Source organism: Pinus tabuliformis, chromosome J (genome assembly GCF_031772625.1).
Source record: "Pinus tabuliformis cultivar Carrire ecotype Pingquan chromosome J, CPIR1, whole genome shotgun sequence".
NCBI lineage: Eukaryota > Viridiplantae > Streptophyta > Pinopsida > Pinales > Pinaceae > Pinus > Pinus tabuliformis.
Genome location: NC_142295.1, coordinates 94,916,722 through 94,937,164, shown reverse-complemented (window position 1 = coordinate 94,937,164; position 20,443 = coordinate 94,916,722). Strand labels below are relative to the sequence as shown.

Sequence of the window (20,443 nt, the reverse complement as noted above, 5' to 3'; positions counted from 1 at the left end):
CTTCATTCAAGGATGGAGAATCTTGGCGCGCATCTAAGGTACTCCAGTTACTTCATGCTGATATTTGTGGTCCTATGAATACAGCTTCTATCACTGCTTGCAAATATTTTTTACTTATTGTAGATGATTTCAGTAGAAAGATGTGGGTGTATTTTCTAAAAAATAAATCTGATGCACTTAGTACCTTTCAGAAGTTTAAAACCTTAGTTGAAAAAGAGTCTGGCTGTAACATCATGACTCTTAGGACCGACAATGGGGGGGAATTTTGTTCTTCAGCTTTTGCCAACTTCTGTGATATTCATGGCATCAAACGTCAGTTAACCACACCCTACACTCCTCAGCAGAACAGTGTTGTCGAGCGTCGCAACCGCACGATTGTTGAAATGGCTCGTTCCATGTTACAACACAGGAGTGTTCCAAACAAATTCTAGGCTGAAGCAGTGTTTACTGCTGTTTACCTTCTTAACCGATCACCCACTCAGGCTGTTACAGGGAAGACTCCTGAAGAGTTTTGGTCTGGCCGTAAGCCTAAGATCAGTCATCTCAAAGTATTTGGCTCAGTTGCATATGTTTGGATTCCAGCTGCTAAGCGCTCTAAGTTGGATTCCAAAAGCCAGAAACTCATGATGACAGGGTACAATGATCATCACAAGGCCTATAGGCTGATAGATATAGCCACTGGTCGTCTTAGCTTTAGTCGGGATGTAGTATTTGATGAAGACAGAGGATTCTTTCAGTCTTCTTCTTTTGAGCAGTGTTCTGAGGATCAGCCTCACAGTGTTCTTCTTCCGGTCGGTCCACCTGATGGGAGGGATGATGTAGCATCAGTATTTGATAATACTCTATCTGAGCTTCCTCCAGAAAATAATCCTCCTCTTGCGGCCCCTATTGCTCTTGAGTCTTCTCCACCTCCTCCTGATATTGGTTCCTCTACTCCTGATATTGGTTCTTCTACTCTTCGGCTTAAATGGTGGGCTAAAACCATTGGTGATCTCCGGGATGATGAGCTCCTTGAAGGTAGAACTTCTAGACATAAGCTGAAGCTCAATAATAATACAGAGATATTTACAATAATAGAAACATCAAGTTTCTATGTAGAATATGGAAACAATCAGTTTCATCTAAGAAACTGCTAAAAGAATAAAAATAGCAACAGCTAAAAGAATGAGCATTAAATACTAAATAGGAATATTCTAATACCCTCCCTTAATGCTCAATCTATTTACAACACCAATAGACCCTCTGAATTTTACAAATTTATCAGGACCAAGAGGCTTGGTGAAAATGTCGGCGGGCTGCTCTGTTGTGGGAACATATTGCAACTGAACTAAGCCGTCTTCAACAAGCTGGCGAATGTAGTGGCAATGAGTTTCCACATGCTTTGTTCGTTCATGAAAGACTGGATTCTTGGCAAGTTTGAGCACTCCCTGATTATCACAAAACAAAGAAGTAGGCCCTGTCTGAGAAACATGCATATCTGCAAGCATACGTCGAAGCCAAACTGCCTCACAGGATGCCTTAACTGCTCCCCGATACTCTGCTTCTGTTGAGGAGAGAGCCACTGCCTGTTGCTTCTTACTAGTCCAAGTAACAACACCGGATCCTAGACTAAACACATACCCTGTAGATTTACGGTCATCAACCGAACCGGCCCAGTCAGAATCAGTGTAACCACTGAGTATAGGTTTGGAACTTCGAGTGTATAGGAGACCATAATCAGAAGTGCCACGCACATATCGTAGCACACGCTTTGCTGCTTTCCAATGATCAGCTTTAGGAGCTGACATGAAGCGGGAAATGTAGCTTACTGCAAAACTGATGTCAGGTCTGGTAGCAGTAAGATAGATGAGACTGCCCACTAATTGCCTGAATAAAATTTCATCCACAAGGGGAGAGGATGACTGTGCTGAAAGTTTGAGCCCTGGTTCCATAGGAGTCGTGGCCGGTTTGCAATCTTGCATTCTGAACCTGTCCACAAGATTTTTGGCATACTTGGACTGAGAGAGAAAGATCTGATTTTCAGTCTGCCAAACTTCAACCCCCAGACAGTAATGAAGAAGTCCCAAGTCTGTCATCTCAAAAGTTCTGCATAAATCTTGTTTGATCCCATGGATCAAATGTGCAGAGCTGCCAGTAATGATAAGGTCATCCACATAGACAACCACAAACAAGATATCATCACCAGTATGCTTGATATACAGGTTTGCATCAGATGGGCTCCGTTGAAAACCCTGATCTGTCAGGTACTGATCAATTTTCATGTACCAAGCCTGAGGAGCTTGTTTCAATCCATAGATTGCTTTAGCTAACCGACACACTTTCTGTTCTTGACCAGCAACCTTGAATCCTGGAGGCTGCGTCATGTAGACTTCTTCTTGGAGATCACCATTTAGGAAAGCACTCTTTACATCCATCTGATGAACTTTCCAATTGAACTGAGCTGCTAGGGCAAGGACAAGTCTTATGGTACTCATCTTGGCTGTAGGAGCAAAAGTCTCCTCATAGTCGATGCCTTCCTTCTGTGAGAACCCTCGAGCCACAAGACGAGCTTTATACTTGTCTATGGTTCCATCAGCTTTGTATTTCACTTTATACACCCATTTGCAGCCTATAGGCTTTTTCCCTGCAGGAAGATCAGAAAGTGTCCATGTGTGATTCTTCTGAAGACTCTGGAATTCTGCTTCCATAGCCTGTTCCCACTCAGATGTACCCTTAGCCTCTGAATAGGTTTGAGGCTCAAAAAATACTGTGTAGGTTAGCCACACAGTTTAACTTCATCAACTTCTGTGTTATTATTGAGCACAGTTTAAGCTAGAAAAAGGCATCCTCATAGGCCAAGGATAACAGAATCAAGTCACTGGAAGACTTGGTAATTGAAATTGGATATAATCTAAATGATATCAAGGTTGCAGAAAAAACTAATAAAGAAGAAAAATGAGGATATCGCTGCTTTGAAGAAACAACTGAAGTTGCCTCCTTTTGAACATCCACAGGCCAAGGAGGTCCTAGAGAGCCAAACCCAACAGAAAGAAATGATGGATCTCATTCTTCAATTAAATGCTCAATTAAAAGAAATGGAGAAGGAATTGGACGAGTTAATACAGTTGAAACAAGCGAGTCTTGAGGCAGCTACTGCCACTGCTATCCCTCTAGTTATGATAACATTTCCTTCAACTTTGGCAGCTTCATTGGCCCCAACAGCTCCACTAGCTACAACACTTCCAGCTGCAACAACAACTACATCAGCAATAGGTTCAACAACAGCAGCAACTCATCCAAGTGATGAAGCAAGTAAACTGGTCAAAGCCATGGAGGACATGTCTATTCAGACCACTGAAATAAATAGACTTAAAGAATAGATAAGAAGTCTAGAGGATGAGAAGAAACTGGCTCAAATTATGCATAAAAATGAAGTACAGAAGTCAAACAGGTTGACTGAGAGGATAAAGAACTTGGAAAAGGAATTAACATTGAAGGAGCCACTTGCCCAAGAAAAAGAGCAGCTATGGGCCAATATCATTGACTCTGTCAATGATATTTGGCCATCTATACAAGTTATCTTTGAACAAAATGATTTAGTCAAAGAGGCTGGTGAAGCAATTCAAAGAGTTAAGGCCGAACTTGGAAATATGTGAGAAGAAGCCTCAAGAATAATTCAATTCCTTAACTCAAAGAATAAATATGAATTGCAGGAGCTTGACATAGCTGATAGGACTGACACTATACTAGAGGTGAAGAAAGTAATCACCAAGAGGAATTTGATGATGCAGCTTGAAGACAAATGCCAAACCATGGAGCTAGCTATAGGCAGGTTCATGGTCAGATTTGATGCTTTGAGGCAAAAAGGACTTCCAAATCCATTGGTAATAAATGACAGGTTAATGCCACACGAAGACTATAACAAGAAAATTAGAGAAGTGGCAAGGGAGAAGCCAATATTTCCTCTATGAAAGGGATGCCTACAGGAAAGGTTCTATACCAGACTTTTGAGAACCTCTTTTACCTCCAGCATGAGGTAAAACATCTTTTTGTCAACAAGCCCACCTTTGCAAAATACACAGAAGTTGATGAAGTCTACAAGAAAATGGTAAATATTAAATTACCAGACTCAGAGACTTGGGAAAAATGAAATGATTTACTGTGAAGATGCAAGGTAAATACTAAATAGTGCTTATAGAGCAGTGAAAGAAGAGCAACAAATCAACTAAGTCAAAGAGTATCAGATGAAAGAGTATCAGTCAAAAGGCAAAGTAAAAGAATAGTCAGCGTGGAAGACAAACAACAAAGGAGAAAAAGCAACAAAAGATCTGACAACAGAGCCAAATAAACAGGGACAGCTTGCAGCAGTTACATATCTGTCTCTATCTTCTTGCATGAAGATTTTTCTTTTTCCTTGAATAATTCCTAAAGCAGTTTGGATATTTTGTAATAAGTTTTTGTATAAATACTTCATAATTCGAAGTATAGAGGGTGGATTGCTTAACATTTCTATAATTGTATTGATTTGAAACCTAAGGGTTCATTGTACCATTTTTTCAAGTCAGCAGACTGGACTAAGTAATAAAGGCATTGCATTACAGGATTCATGTGTTGGGCCACTTTAGTGAAGTATTTTCTATTTTTCAAATTGTTATCTTCTTAAGTGTTTCACATACTTGCATGTTATCTAAATTGAATGAAATAACTGGAATATTATTACATAATTTGTTTAAGTACACTCTGTCCTGAACAGTTATTCATTTTAATGTTTTCTTCTGATATCCAGAGGAGGGAATCCTTCATTGCTCCCTAGTTTCGATTGACCTCTATCATTTCCCTCATTATCCGGTTTAAGGAATCCTTAATTGCTCCTTGACCCCGATTGAAAGCCACTTCACCCTCCAGCCTAAAAGATCTGAATTTACTCAGCTACCTTGCCCTGTAAACACTATCTTTGGAACTTGATTCAGTGTTTTTTCTTGACACTTGACCCCATAGCCCAATGGTAAAGGACATCCCCCTATCCATCTAAGTTAGTGATTCCACCACCCAAATCAAAATCAAAACCCAATCAAAGCTTAAATAACTAGCCTAAAATCAATTATCTCAACAAAGTTAAATCATAAAGAGAGAGCCCTCTTTGAGCATTAGGAAGGCTAGATCTTGATCTCAAAAGTAGGTTTGTGGTTACCTCTAAGATTTCTTTTGACACAAGATAACAACTCTAGGGAAATTTTAGAGTGATAACATAGTGGCGACCATACTGTGGACAATCTTTGGAAGCATAAGATCGAAATAAGGGGTCTTTCATTCAGTAAGTTTAATTAATTAATTTAAGCAATTAAATCAAATTAATCTAATTAATTTAAATTAATTTAATTAATTTAATTTAATTTAATTTAATTAATTATATCAATTAAATTAATTAATTAATTAATTATATTAATTAAATTAATTAAATTAATGGTTTAATTAATTAAATTAAATTAATCTAATTAATTTAATTTAATTTAATTTAATTAATTTAATTTAATTTAATTTAATTAATTATATTAATTTAATTAATTTAATTTAATTTAATTTGATTAATTATATTAATTAAATTAATTAAATTAATGATTTAATTCTTAAATAAAAAGAAACGAATTGAAGTTAATCTTATGTATAAAAATCAAATGATTAATAATAATCCAAAATTTATTAATTTTAATTATATTCAAACGTCAAAATCTTTTAATCAATATAAATTAATAAATTAATTTAATTTAATTTGATTTAATCTATTAAATAAATTTTTTTAATGAAATTGAAAATTTAATATAAAATTAATGGAATTAAATTTTTTTAATTGAAATAATAATTTTAATCAAATAAAAATTCAATTTTAAATAATTTTAATCAAATAAAAATAAAAATTCATTTGGATTAAAAATTTTAATAAAATTTTAAAAGAAATAAGAATTGGAGCTTTGATATTATTAATTAATTTCTTAATCGGATTTTAATAAAAATTTTAATAAAATTTTTAATGAAATTTAATAGAGTCTTATTAATTGATTAAAAAACAAATTTATTTTATTAATTAAAAACAAATTTATTTTATTAATTAAAAAATAAAAAACAAATTTATTTTAATTAAAACAAAAATTTATTAACTAACCAATTTATTAATCAAATAAAAAATAAAAAATAAAATTAATAAATTAATTAATTTAATTAATTAAATAAAAAGAATTAATCAATTAAGATTTATATAGATAAAATTATAATAAAATTATTATCATTAAGTGTTAGGAATCATGTGTCGGCCAATATAAAATTAGGGTTCTTACTTCTTAGTTTATTTATATCCAGGTCGCTGGCTCTCTTCTCTCAATAATTTCTCATTCATATTCTTTTTGTTTTGTCCTGATGATGGACCCCCTTTGGGGTTTGAAACGTTGGCAGAATGAACAAGAAACCGTGGATAATCCGGATCATGAAGCTACGACATCTTAAATCTAATCTCTTCACCTTAAGGTCATTTTAGAGTTGTTAAAAAGTTTCATTAAAAAATTAAAAAAATTAAAATTCTGGCTTCCAATATAACACACTATACCAGGGCACATCCAGATCCAAATCCTACTCTAATAGTTGGTGATCTTGACAGAATTTTAAGAAAACCAAAAAAGGTAGAAACTCAAGGAAGTAGTAGTGAGTTAATTAAAGAAAATTCACTTCCTAAAGAATTATCAAGTTTAGAGGATATAGAATTTGATTTGATCATTAGAGCTTTCTTTGTTTCGTACCAAATTTGAAAACTCAATTCATGATACTGTAATAGACCCTAATTTTATTCAATTTATTGAATAAAAAAAGGTTCCTATACATCCTGATTTAGATCAACATGTTCTGGATACTTTTGATAAACCAAAAGCTTTAACCTCAACTTTGATAAGGCATATAGACGAAGCCTATCTTCAACAATCAGTTGAATTAGCTTACCTAATTGCTGCTACCCCAGAAATTTCTATGGAGTCTTCAAAAACTGTAAATACAACTTCATTTACTACCACCTCACCTATAATATCCACCACAATTCATTCTCTTAAACCATTCATACCTCAACCTCCTTTCCAACTGAACATCTCAAGTTCATCGAGTTCATCTACAACCATTTCAAGTTTTTCTTCAAGCACTACCACTTTACCTCCTAGCCAAGCTAGAATCTCAACCATGGCAGAGAGATATGCACCTTTGGTCTTACCAGCTCAACTACATGCCATGCCCCAAGACTACCATTGTAAAATCTTTCTGTTTGATGCTACTGGTCAGTATACTACCCAACAACATGTGAATAAAATCACTGACATTTTTGAGTTACATGAGATTGATGAGTTTGATGTGCAAATGAGATTATTTTCCCAAACATTAGCAGGAGATGTCAAAATATGGTTTAAAGGTTTACTTGCGAATCATATTGTTGATTTCGCTGCTTTTCATAGATTGTTTATCAATAGATGGGAAAGAAAGAAAAACCCTTTACAAATATTGTCTGAATATGAAAACATTAGAAGAGCTCCAAATGAATCTATTCAGGACTATTGTACTAGGTTCAACAGTATCTAAAATGCAATTCCTACAAATATCAAACCTCCACCAGACTTGGCACTAATCAAATTTCCTGATGGTAATCAAATTTCCTGATGGTTTTGACACTGATATGTCTTACCAATTGAGAGAAAGAAACCTTGAAACATTGGAATAGATGCAAAGTAACGCTGTTAGTGTAGAAGCCAATTTATTAGCTAAGAGAGCTAAGATGAGAAATGAGAAAAGAGTTACTATTAAAGAGGAGCCATCCACTTCAGATGGTAAGATAGACAGTTTAGCTAAAAGTGTAGAAAGGATAATGGATAGATTAGAAAATATGGAAAGAAAATCTCAGTGGGAAAATCAGCAAGGACCCCAAATTAGAAACCCTAACTTTAGGAAAAATCTTAATGCTAGAAAAACAAGAGATGCTATACTTGATCAACAGATTAGACCACCTTTCAGGAAAATTACGCTGAAGGTTCACAAAACCATGAGAAGAGGAAGACCCTAGATAAATATTAGGGATTAAAAATGAAGATGCTGTTTTTCTTACTCAGGAAGAACATGAATTATATATGTTACAACAATTACAATTAGAATCTGGAGAGTCCTTTGACTACAAACAAGGCTATGAATCTGCTATCTATGAAGTTCACAAGTAGTATAGCCTTAGAAGCAAAAAGAATACAAAAGTTCCCACTATGAAATCAGTCCAAACCCAAACTAAAAAAATAGTAGAAGCTCCTGTGACCAAAGTAATACAAATTCTCCCTAGAGGAACTCAGGAGACTTCCAACCCAAAAATTGTAGACATAACTTCAGCTGAAACTCAAATTCTAACTGTTACTCAAACTATTCCAAATAAGAAAATTCAAAACAAAACTGCTGGTACACAAACTGAGTTGGCAAGTGCTGATAAAGAAGATAAAAGTACACATAACACAATTAATAAGGAAGATCTCATACAATCAAGCAAAACTCAATTGCAATTCAACATTAAGACTGAGATAGCCAAATTGAAAATATCAGTTCCTTTGACAGAGCTAGTGAAAAATGAATCATACAAAGCACAAATCACTGAAACACTAATTTGGGGGGGTCACGTTTCGTACTTGTGCCCATTTTGGAAACTCGTACCCGTTTCCCCATTTCGTGCAACTTAGTAAATTTTCTTTCTTGACATGCAAAACCCAAGAACGGTCTAATGAATGATGACATGGATAAGGACTTATGATGCAAACCCTAGAAGCCTTCAATGGAGGCTTTGACCTAGAAATAAAATAAGTAAAGCGTGAAACCCATGCTTAATAATTTTTCTTTTACAATTTTTTTTTCTTCTTTTGACAAATACATTACATCATGACTCAAATACAATTATGAAGACTAATGCTAGTTACATTTCTCAACAGTTATAAGTTATAACCTTAAAAAGGTAGTATTTTCAAAGTGTTTTCCCTCTAAAAATAATCTTGTAGTATTTCAACTTGAGGTCGACTTGGTGGAGGGTTATATGACCAATTTACATGAAAATAAGTTTTCTTTCTTGACATACAAAACCCAAGAAGGGTCTATTGCATGATGACATGGACAAGGACTTATGACACAAACCCTAGAAGCCTTCAATGGAGGCTTTGACCTAGAAATAAAATAAATAAAGCATGAAACCCATGCTTAAAATAATCTTTCTTTTTCTTTCTTTTGACAAATACATTACATCATGACTCAAATAAAATTATGAAGACCGATACTAGTTATATTACTCAACAATTATAACCCTAAAAAGGTGGTATTGTCAAAGAGTTTTCCCTCTAAATATAATCTTGTAGTATTTCAACTTGGGCAAATAAATTTGAGTGCTTCGAAGTTTGTTATTTGAACTTTTATTGCATAATTGAAAAGATTGAGTAATGGTGAATTTGAAACAATAGATTATGCTCTTTTTTCAAAAACAAGAAGAAATAATAAGAATTACAGAGGAGTGACCATAAACAATGAAAGAACATGTTATTATTGCAAGAAGCTAGGTCATGTTGGTTGGAGTTGTAGGTTTCATGCTGCTGATTTGCATAGACGGAAGAGCAACTACCTCTGTTACTGCTCAAACTAGTAGGAGTCCTAGGAGGGGATCCTATAGAGCAACTATTAGGTCAAGGGGCAACAATGGAGGAATAGGCCACAGTCACCTCAGCTAAGGTTCCTTGCTCTTCTTTCACTGATGGGAGGAGTCCCGGTATGGGAGGAATCACAAGGATGAATAGATCAATGATGGGATGAGGAGTGATTCCTAAAGCCTATTCACAAGAGAGGCTCAAGTAATTGGCTTGCTTGCTTTGAAAGCAAGGTGATTGGCTCTCTAAGAAGGGCTATGAGGATACCTAGACCTAGGGTTGGAGGATATGCCTTGATAAGGGGCTTCCTAGGCTTAAGGATCCTTGTGAAGAAATGGATTCTATGTGGTCCTTGTGGAATTTGAGTTGTAGATTTACAGGGCAACAAAGAACCCAAGTGGACCCAAACTAGGTCAAGGGTATGGAGTTGATCAAACAAGGAGGGGCGTGACCTAATTAGGGAAGAGAATAGGATCAAAGGACTAATTTTCTTTTGAGATTTGAATGCAATGATCCTAGTGAGGACACTAACCCAAATCAACCTAGGGAGAGAGATGGTCTTATAGCTAGGGCTTGCTATATCTTGGGATTCCACTGTTGGATTGTGCTCAAACTTGGAGGACCCCTTGAGAAAACCCCAACGCAATTGTGGACCAATTTTTAAGGTGTTTGGATGGCTACAAAGGATTTCGATTGATGCCCTATGTGACCCTGTAGGGTTAGGCCTAGAATTGGGAAGAGTGAAGAAAAGAAAGATAAATTTGACCACCAAGAGGATACAAGGATCAGTGCCTTGCTTAGGGGGCGTAATGGAGTCAAGATACACCTAGATCGAGGAATTTCGTGAGCCAATGAGCCCTAATTAACCTTCGCTAGCCTATTCAAGGGAAACAACTAGGTAATTGGAGATTTACACTTCGAATTTTTGCCAAAGAGATGAAATTTCGAGGTCTTGCAACCTATGAGGTGCCTCTAGGTACATTCACCCAATCCCTCAAAGAGAAATGCATTCATTAAATCACTTATTCAAGGTCCCAGAAGAATTTCACATCACATTATCCCATACAAGAATAATGATAACAATATATATGCATTTGACAAGCAAGATAACAAGAATAGCATTAAAGGTTCACTTACATGAGAGAGAGAGTATATCCATTCATCACCTTTGCATTAGAAAGAAGCTCCAAAGACAATAGCGAAAATCCAAACATCATAGTGCATCAAGAAATTCCAAAATGTTCACCCCAACAAAAAGTTCGAAATCTCTCCAGAGATACTAATTCAATCCAAGTGATGATGAGAGGAATGAATGAGCCTCTCATCAATTTATATCCTCTCTAAATGGTTTGATTTGCCTAATTAGGCCTAATTAAGCCCCAACTAATAAAATAATGTGCAACAATAACATTCCTTGGTGACAAGGCCACCAAGATAGCTCAAAATAGAAAAATAAGGCTCTCAAGAAGGAAAAATAGTAAACATGATGAGTCATTGGGCCTTTGAGAAGGCCTAGTGGAGTCCAAAGCATGCTAAGGTGAGAGAATATACTCCAAACATAGTGAAAAAAAGGGGTTGTCCCCTTGATATTGAAGCATGTCACATGTGGTGTCACCAAGTGGGTGTGGGGGTACAATGACATCCTCATGGGTCTCCATGTGGATCGATAATGCCTGTAAACCATTTGTAAGGGCTAGGATGATGACATAAGCCCTCGCTTTGCCTCCCATTGTGAAACACATCCTCATTTGGACCATGGAACGTCTGCCAAGTGTATGGTGCAATGTGAAGCCGACTGCGCATGGTGATCCAAGCACATCAACCTCATCCAAAAAGGTGGAACACGAGCAATCACTGAATGGTGCTGCAGATTCATGAAGTGCTCTTTGCTATGGTGGAGGTCCATGGCTCTCTACGCTCACCCTACAAGTGCCAATGTGACCCTCTGGAGGGCTTGGACCCCTTATAAGGAGACCAAATCCCAAATGGAGATCCACCTGCAATCCTGCAGAAGATCCAATGCGTCACTTTGCTGTCCACTACAACAAATCATTAGAATAATCAAGTAAAAGAGTTTACAAATCATGGAATCAAATGTGCACTTCATCATGGCATGCCCTTTCGTAGTGGGATCTGGCAATGTACAGGTGTCTCCAAGCTCAATAAGGGGGTTAACCAAGGACCCTATTAGGTGGTTTCAACCTTTAAAGGAGGTGACATGTCCATGGTACATCCATCAAGTGGTAGGTGGCATGTGATATAATGATGAAATGGAGTGGGGATCAAGGGAAAAGCTCCAAGCCACGTGCCATGGTACAAGGGTAGCTATAATAGGGGAAGCACACATCTGGGCATATGAGTGTAGAAGGGAGAAATTATGGTACATAAGTTACCCCAGGGCTTTGTTTTTGCACCCTTCTTCATATGCCTTTTGCCCTTGATTGATTTTTCTTCATAATTGCTCGGGGCTCCAGTGAATGAGAGCATGATGTGTAGTATATACTATATAGCAATAGATACCCCCTTTAAGGTGGGGCAGTTCTCGCCCACTAGGGGTTGGGACAGTCATGGGTTCCTTAATGTGAAGGGGACTCATCTAGGGCCCATAGGAACTAGGGTGATGGCAACAGATAAGGCGCAGAGTTTATGCTTGGCTTTTGCTCACGTGCTAAATATGTATATCCCGACCATCTTTTGCATTTTATGGTACAATTTCTTGTTGAGAGTGGCCAAATATGCTTTTTATTTTGTTTTTAGCTGCATCAACCTTTGAGGCATTGTTCCAAGCCCGACCCGAGGTGTGGATAAGGGGAGGGGGAGGCTAACCCTTGTGGACCCAATGGACACATGTGGACTTGGATGGTAAATAGTGATAAATGGGTTCAAAATGAGCAGAGGAGAGTGATGTATGTGCTGTCAGAAAGCGAGACCACGCAACCAAAATCAGGATTTCCCATGTAGTGCCAGCCCTAAAGCTAGTGGCCAGTAAAGGGGATCCCATGGGACTAGGATATGCGGCTAACTACCAAATCAGGCATAGGTTACAAAAGTACAGACCTAGCCTGCTCTTTCTGCCGAACCCCCCCACCAATCCATGCCCAAAAGTGTCCATGATAAGTAAACAAATTACTAAACTACGCCAATGAAAGCCATACCTTCGGGGTTGGGAGCCACACCTTCAAACTTACAATCATAACAGATGGGCGAGGGACCACATGGCTGGCTTAAGTGGCCGAGATAGTGGCACATCGAGCTATCTGGTGGCTGCTGGTTGCCGACTAAGGATCATATAGGAGAAAAAAATTCTCCTATGGATACCACCCAGGATGGTGGGTAACAGTCTTCATCTGTGATACTCAAGATACTAAAGGAGTAGAAAATGGTGGCTTTGGTAGAATTGGTGATGAATACATATTTTCAATGACTTTTCAATAGGTGGCCTCTTTGATAGAACCTCTGGACATGGGGAACCTTAGATGTGGTTGTTCTACATGGAAGGTTGTCTTGGTGGACCTTTAGAAGAATAGATGTGGTTGCTCTACATGGAAGGTTGTCTTGGTGGACATAAGATGTAGTCAAGGTGCCTACATAGAGCTCCAATGAGCATCACATTTGGTCACCCAAATGCCTTGGTGTCTGTAGGTGAACCCATGCATTCTCGAGTCTTCGTATAGCCATAATCATTTTGTCAAGTATGGTATCTGGAAGCTATCTATTGGTAAAGTTTTTTAGCCCTGTATTAAGGGGGAGGTCAAGTATGGTATTTGGAAGTTATTTATTGGTAAAGTTTTTTAGCCCTGTATTAAGAGGGTGGTTGCAAAATCTGATTTTCATGTTAAGGGTGAGGTGAGAAGAACAAAATGAAAATAAGATTGTCATTAGGATCACAATTAATGATGAAATGACAAACCTATTGTTAGCAAATCATTTTTAATAAAGATCATAATGACTCAATTTTATTATTAGTTTAATGTTATAGGTTATATAAGTTTGAGCTGCCAACACCTGAACTTAGGAATAAAAGTATGCTGATCATAATGTGAACACAACTCTAATTTTAATAAGGTTACTTTCATTATATTTTCCAGTGTTGTTAAAATCGCGATAAAATCGCGATTTTATCGAAAAATCGCGATTTTTTCCCCTTCACGATCAAATCGCGATTTTTACCCATAAAAATCGGCAATTTTTTTTATACACGATTTTTTCGATTTTTTCGAAAAAATCGCGATTTTTAAGGAAAAAATCGCAGATGGTCGGGGCAGCGGGCTTTTAATAGGCAAAAGTTTAGATATTAAAAAAATTGAAAAAAAATGAAAAAAAATGAATATTTTTGTGCCAAACGATTTTTTCCCGATTTTTTCCGATTTTTTCCCGATTTTAACGATTTTTTCCGCTTTTTTCCCGGCGCCGATTAAATCCCGATCGCGCTTTTAACAACATTGATATTTTCTATTAGTTTACTTAAAGTTTTCCAGTAGTTTCTGGGCAGAAAACAGTGGGCAGCAGATATTTCCTGCAATGTAGGGTTGACATCACCCTCTTTTGAAAAGTGGGATATCTGTAGGGGTAGGTTCAACTAGGAAATTTTTTTGATAGGCTGCCAAGTGGCCAGTGAGATATTGCAAACTGTTATTGGTAACTGTTTGAACCAAGAACCAGAAGAATCTAGCATGCTGGTCTGAACCATCCAGTTTAGTCATCGTTGCAAACCACCCATGAAAGTGTTATATAGAATTCTAGCTTAATTATTTAAGTACTATATGGGTTATATGTGTGCAATGTTTTGAGTTTCTTGAGGAAGGAACTTGTTTCCAGCATACTATCATTTGAAGTACGAAGTATGTATTCTCATCAAAATTACTGAAGATCCCTTTAATACGTTGAGTTACAAGTTTCAAGGTTGAATGGTAGGAATTGTGGGTTATAACTGCACCTTTTTAAACAAAGTATTGTTGAAGTACTCCTTACTATGGAAACTTTTGACGAAACACTTCCTTTATACTTTTATTGTGCCAGCCAAGCAACCTTGCCGCAGAGGGAATATTGGCAGGACTAGTGGCTGAGGACTTTGTCCATCACTATGCCTGTCCACACGTGAGGGGTTGCAACATATCACACACTTACAGAGAATTGAACCCTGATTGGGGGAATATCACAACCCCCACTTGACCAACCAGTCAGGTTGCCTGTGGGGAAGTGCTCCTTATTATTGTTTATCATTTCATGTTGCTGCAGCTTAAATTTAAATCCAGAGCATGTAGTCAGCAATTTTCGCTGGCAGTAGAATGATCAAGGCCCATTTGTAAAACATTGCTGAAATATTCCATGGATGTTTGTGTCATCATTTTGACATACGACTCTGTATATCAATGTAGTTTATTAGTGATTCTGAGCAGGATTGAAGTATAAGGTCCAGTCATGTTCCATGTGCACTGTATTCATCTCTATCTCAGTGTTTGGAGAGGATATTATTGCAGCCTTTCAAATGATCTACCGTCACCTTTTGTATTGATTGATGGAATATGGATATTGTAGATGTTATAATCTTGTACATACTAAACTCCTTAATGGGGCCACTTAATATGCATCGTTATGATTTTTGAAGGTGTGCCGTTCCTAGAATATCAACTAGTATTTCACTGTCACTAATTTCACTTGAATACAATGTTGATATTAGTGTTATATAGATGATTAGATGCTAGTTAAGCAGCTGATCCTTATAATGTCAAGCATCCTGAAAATTAATGTGTTTATTTTTTCGAGGGTTTTTGGGAAGAACCAATACTGATTTTTGTAATTTTTCATTTTTTAACAGATGGGAAAAATATCAAAGTGAAGAGGAAGCAGCTCTTGGACGGGGAAAGCGTTTGCGGAAAGCAGTTTCATATAAGGAATCCTTTAGCCCACGTGCCACTGAAGCTTCTAATGAGGTAACCATGATTTATTATGATGCATGAGAAACATGTTCCAAAGCTAGTTAGTCCAAGCTTTTTGTTGTCTTAAAAAACCCTGATGTAATGCATTGTGCAAAAAATGTACATAGGATCACACTAAAAGATTAATGCCACATGCCTTTGACCACATAACGGAAGTTCTATGTTACATCGAGGATCTATTATTACAAGAATTTGAAAGAAGAATTTTCTTTAAACCTGTACGAATATCATTCAACTCAAGAACATCACCTAAATGCATCTAGAAGGAAATGGGGAGCAATTCTATCCAGATAATTGTTGATTTTCTAGTTGCAGACAAGACTAGAACATTTTTCAAACTGATAACTACTTCCAATGATACAATTTTGACTTCTCTAGAGCATTCCAATCATTAAACAGTTACACTTGAAAATTTCAACCATTAATTTCAGTAGAGCAATAGAGATATTAGTAAAAACAATGAAACAATAGACACCAAAAATTCTTGGGACAAACCCCCACAAGGGGGAAAAGCTGGTAATCTTTCCTTGTGAGAGAGTGCTCAAATCAAATTGTACATCAAAATATTCTAGCCATGTTGGAAATGTGGTAGCCTTGGTCAGTATTTTCATTATGTGAAGAATTTGAAAATTTGAATTTTTATTTTTTTGCCACCAAAATCTACAAGTTGGCCTCATATTAATTTCAAGTTGGGAGGGCCCCAAAAAGGCACCCATTCAACCTCCCTGGAAGTCTATATAAAGTAGAGGTTTCCTCCTTATTTGGGATCATCAATTTTTTCTTGATCATATCTGATCCAACGAATTCAGAAGGAGAAAAGGAGGACCGAAAATGTAAAGAAGGGCTATGGGAATGGGCTTGGTATTTCTCTTGATCTTGGTTACTGGTTTGGTTATTCTCTTGATATTATTACTTCTAATGTATTGATGAACATTGAACTCTCTCTCTCTCTCGCTTAAGGAAAGATTTATGGGTTTTCCCTTCGTGGGTTTTGCCTTGGCCTCAGTGTTAATTTTTCTTAGGGCTAGATTGTTTTTTTTTGTCGTTCAAAATGGCTTTCATTAGATTTTCAAAATATCATAGTGTACAAAAATGCTCTCAACAGCCCCCGCTCCCTCATTCCAACCAGACTTTTTGAGATTGGGGGCTGGAGAATACCAGGATAGACAACTTTCATACATTATTTCCGGAGGGCCCTGTGGCCTTAGCATACTATGTGAGACACAAAAAGATACCTGAACTGATAGCAACATATCAAGGAGGGGGATGAGGGGGCATTACAAAGGGAGTTGCAAAGTAGCCAACACGATCATGTATGTGGAAGTCAATATGTTCCACCCATGCCTCCAGGTTGCGGAGGTGGTCGTTAGTGCGGCGTTGATTGTGCCAAAGATTGTCCAACTGTTCTAGAATGGCATTCTGACTATATTGAATATCAGTAAGATAGACAACAATTTCATTGTGGTCTTCATACCTGTGGTCCCTTAGAATATCAATGTCAATTTGTATGTGCTGCCATTGCTCAGCAATAGATTCCCTAAAGGCAAGAGCCACTAGGCAACATGGCAAATTGGCTGGAGAAATGGCCTCAGCGTCCTTTGTTTCCTGGCTGGAAGAGGTGGCAGGGGATGACGAGTGATGGCTTGGCTCGGGACGCCCAAAATGGGCTTGCTGCCCCTGCCTGCGACAAGGACGTCCTTGCTATCGTGGCATCTTGTTGGTCACGGTGGTTAATGGTTCGCAACAAGGGGAGCCTGCAGAGAACGCTTGAGAGAACCTGCACAGGAGACGAAATAGTCCAAAGCCACAGACCCACTTACCAGAACAAAGATGAACTGCTAGCCCGACACTCCTAACAGAAAGGCGAGATGGTCTCACATTTACTGAGGCCGGGTGATGGAGCGGAGGAATTCCCAAAAACCACCCCAAATCTTCACACAAACAGAACCCACAACCTTGAGTGCTGACCGAGAAGCTGTATAAACCTTCAGGCCAAAGGAAAGACCCGAACCCAAAGCACAAATTACCAAATAGTAGATGAAAACCACGCACATGTGAAGACCAGCAAGGGTCCTGGTGAGTGGGAGTGGAGCTAGAAACTGGCGTAGGAGCGAAAAAGACTTGTAGCCAACGGAGGCGAGGGAGTAGAACCAAACCACAACTGTCCGTGTACCAGGGTCCCAAGGGCAGACCAAGAGACTTATCCCAATCCATGCCAAGCAACTGTAAATGTCGCCTTCCCTCCTCATGTAAGGCTGGAGCCCTAGTGAGGTGCCATAGACACAAACCCCACCACTTTCTTTGTCCTTAGCACCCAAATTCATTTCCCAAGCAACTGAACTGAAAGAATTCGTGCCAGGATTTGCATTTATCCGTAGAGCTCGTGAGGGGGATCGTCGCAAAGACGAAGTAAATGCCAGATCGGTTCAGTGACGGGGAGTTATTATTCGTGTAGAGGGGGGGCAGGCTTGGATGGCCTTTCATGCGCCACTTGTACATCCGCATGCTCACCCCCATTGAGGGAAGAAGAGTTCGCTTTTAGGAGATCCTAAGGATTCTGTAGCTCACCAGGGTCTAAATTGGCAACACTTAAAGCAACATGCCATAGAATGGAAAATTCTCTGTGCTGGTTCATCACCCCTTGATTAGCCAACCAATCAACCACTTTATTTCCAGCCCAGAGGACATGGCTTGTCGTGACGTATTCAAATCTCTCCAAGAGGTGTTTTATTCTTGCTAGCTGGGCTTCAAGATGCCAACTTTTGGCAATTTTGCAGATGGGAGAGCCATCAATGATCTTCTGGGCCATCTGCACCACCACTTTGGAGTCCCCAACTATATGGATCCTTAAGCAACTTTGTTGTCCAGCTAGAGTGAGACCCTTCTCCATTGTTGTGAGTTTTGCTATATTATTTGTGGTGAGACCCTTCTCCATTGCTGTGAGTTTCGCTACATTATTTGTGGTGTGGCCACAATACTCGGTGTAAATTCCTATCGGTGCTCCCTCGGAGTTGCTCAAGACTCCCCCATACCTCGCAAGACCAGGGTTACCTTTGGATGCTCTGTCGAAGTTGATTTGAATGTAACCTGTAGGAGGCCGGGAGAAAACATAAGGAATTGATATAGCAGGGTCCTTGATCAGAGAAGCAAGGGGCAAAATCTTATCTTGAGACAATTTAAGGGATAGGAGAATCGCTGACTCCGAAGGAGTCGCTTACCAATATTTGGATTCCATTTCTGCGATAGGATTGTCTTCTTGGTGTTGTCTTTGGCTATTCCCCAAATAGAGGCACTGAGAGAGTCTGATCACAAAAGATGGCTCAGCTCCTTTCTTTCCAGATGTTCCATAGGATGAATCCCAAGATTAGGCACCATGCTCTGTTAACAACTGGGTTTTTGCTTGGGTAAGCTGGAAGCACATTTGCTTGGGTAAGCTGGAAGCACATTGCCCTACCAAAGAAATGGGGGGGGGGGTGGGGGTTAAAAGATCTGCCTTATTTTGCCCAAGCTCTTGCAGCCAAGATGAGCTGGTCTCTTCTCACTGCAAAAAACCTCTGGATGACTGTGACATACCATAAATACATTTGGCTGCAGCAGACTCTGGACTGGGTCCGTTCACAAGACTGGCCCCGTGGGGGGATTTCCATTGTATGGAAAGCAATATTACAAACAATGCCTTTCATTAGAGCTGGATTGGCATGGCACATCAACAATGGTTCATCTGTGCGCTTGGGTATCGATCCTTGGATAGGAGGGGGTAACAGATATCTTCTGCCCCCGGACCTATTACAACATCTTAAACACCGGAACATCTTGACGATCGCTCAGATTGTCGATCATGAGCACAGCTCCATATTTAGTCAGCGTTGGCGATCAGCTCAAGAGCTAAATATTCCTGTACATTGGCAGCACACATGGGAATTATATCTTGGGGCACTGTCCGAAGCACATATAACCCTCAATCAGGACCCTGATGTATTAGTTTGGACACCAGCTGACCATGGGAAATACATCCCCAAACTAGGTTATACCCATCTTCTACAGACCCGTAAGCCAGTGCATACTATCGAATGGTGGCAGCAGCTATGGAGATTGAAAGCTCCTCCACGGGCCCGTCTCTTTATGTGGAGTGTTTTAAGTAACAAAACACCCACAGGAGAAGCTCTTATGCACAGATCCATATACGGGCCGAGTTGGTGTATTCTATGCAAACAATCATCTGAAACAAACGAGCACCTATTCTTGCTCTATCCATCTGCCACTCAATTCTGGCAAGAGGTTACACATCAACTCTCAATGAGCAATGCATGGCAGGGCTCCTCAATTCTTCAAGCTTGGCACAGATGGATTACAGTTCACCAGAGACAAAAAGCACAATGTTTACCCCTAGTTATATGCTGGACCTTATGGCTCGCTCGAAATCACCTTATCTTTAAGAATGAGTCCATCTGCTGGCCTCTGCTCATTGCCAAGGCAGTGGCAGTCTTCCATGATATCCCCGAAGAGGAATCGACACACACTCAGAAAATTTCAGGACCCGGTCGCATTGACAAATCACGGTTGTGGGCCTTCTTTGATGGGGCTGCACAACCCCATGGCAGTGGAGGGGGTTTCTGTTTATACCTCTCGGATCAGCATTTCTACAAAGTCCAATTAGGACTTGGGGAAGGAACAAATAACTATGTTGAGCTTATCACTCTTAGACATTTGCTTCACTTTGCACTTGCACATAATTGCACTTCCTTACAGATCTTTGGAGACTCACAAATCATCATCAATTGGTTCAATACAAAAAATCATTGTCATTCTATATCTCTTCAAAATATTTTGGACGAAGTATTC

The 20,443-nt window shown here is 38.6% G+C and overlaps 1 protein-coding gene across 3 annotated transcripts in view; it reads left to right on the top strand.

The window, feature by feature from the left end:
* The window catches only part of CHR4 (chromatin remodeling 4), a 349,593-nt gene that overhangs the window by 285,659 nt on the left and 43,491 nt on the right, over positions 1 to 20,443 (top strand). For all 3 annotated transcript variants that reach the window (XM_089377269.1, XM_089377268.1, XM_089377270.1), the window contains one exon: positions 15,481 to 15,595. In XM_089377269.1, coding sequence (XP_089233395.1) covers positions 15,481 to 15,595 — 115 coding nt within the window. The remainder of the gene's footprint in view (positions 1 to 15,480; positions 15,596 to 20,443) is intronic.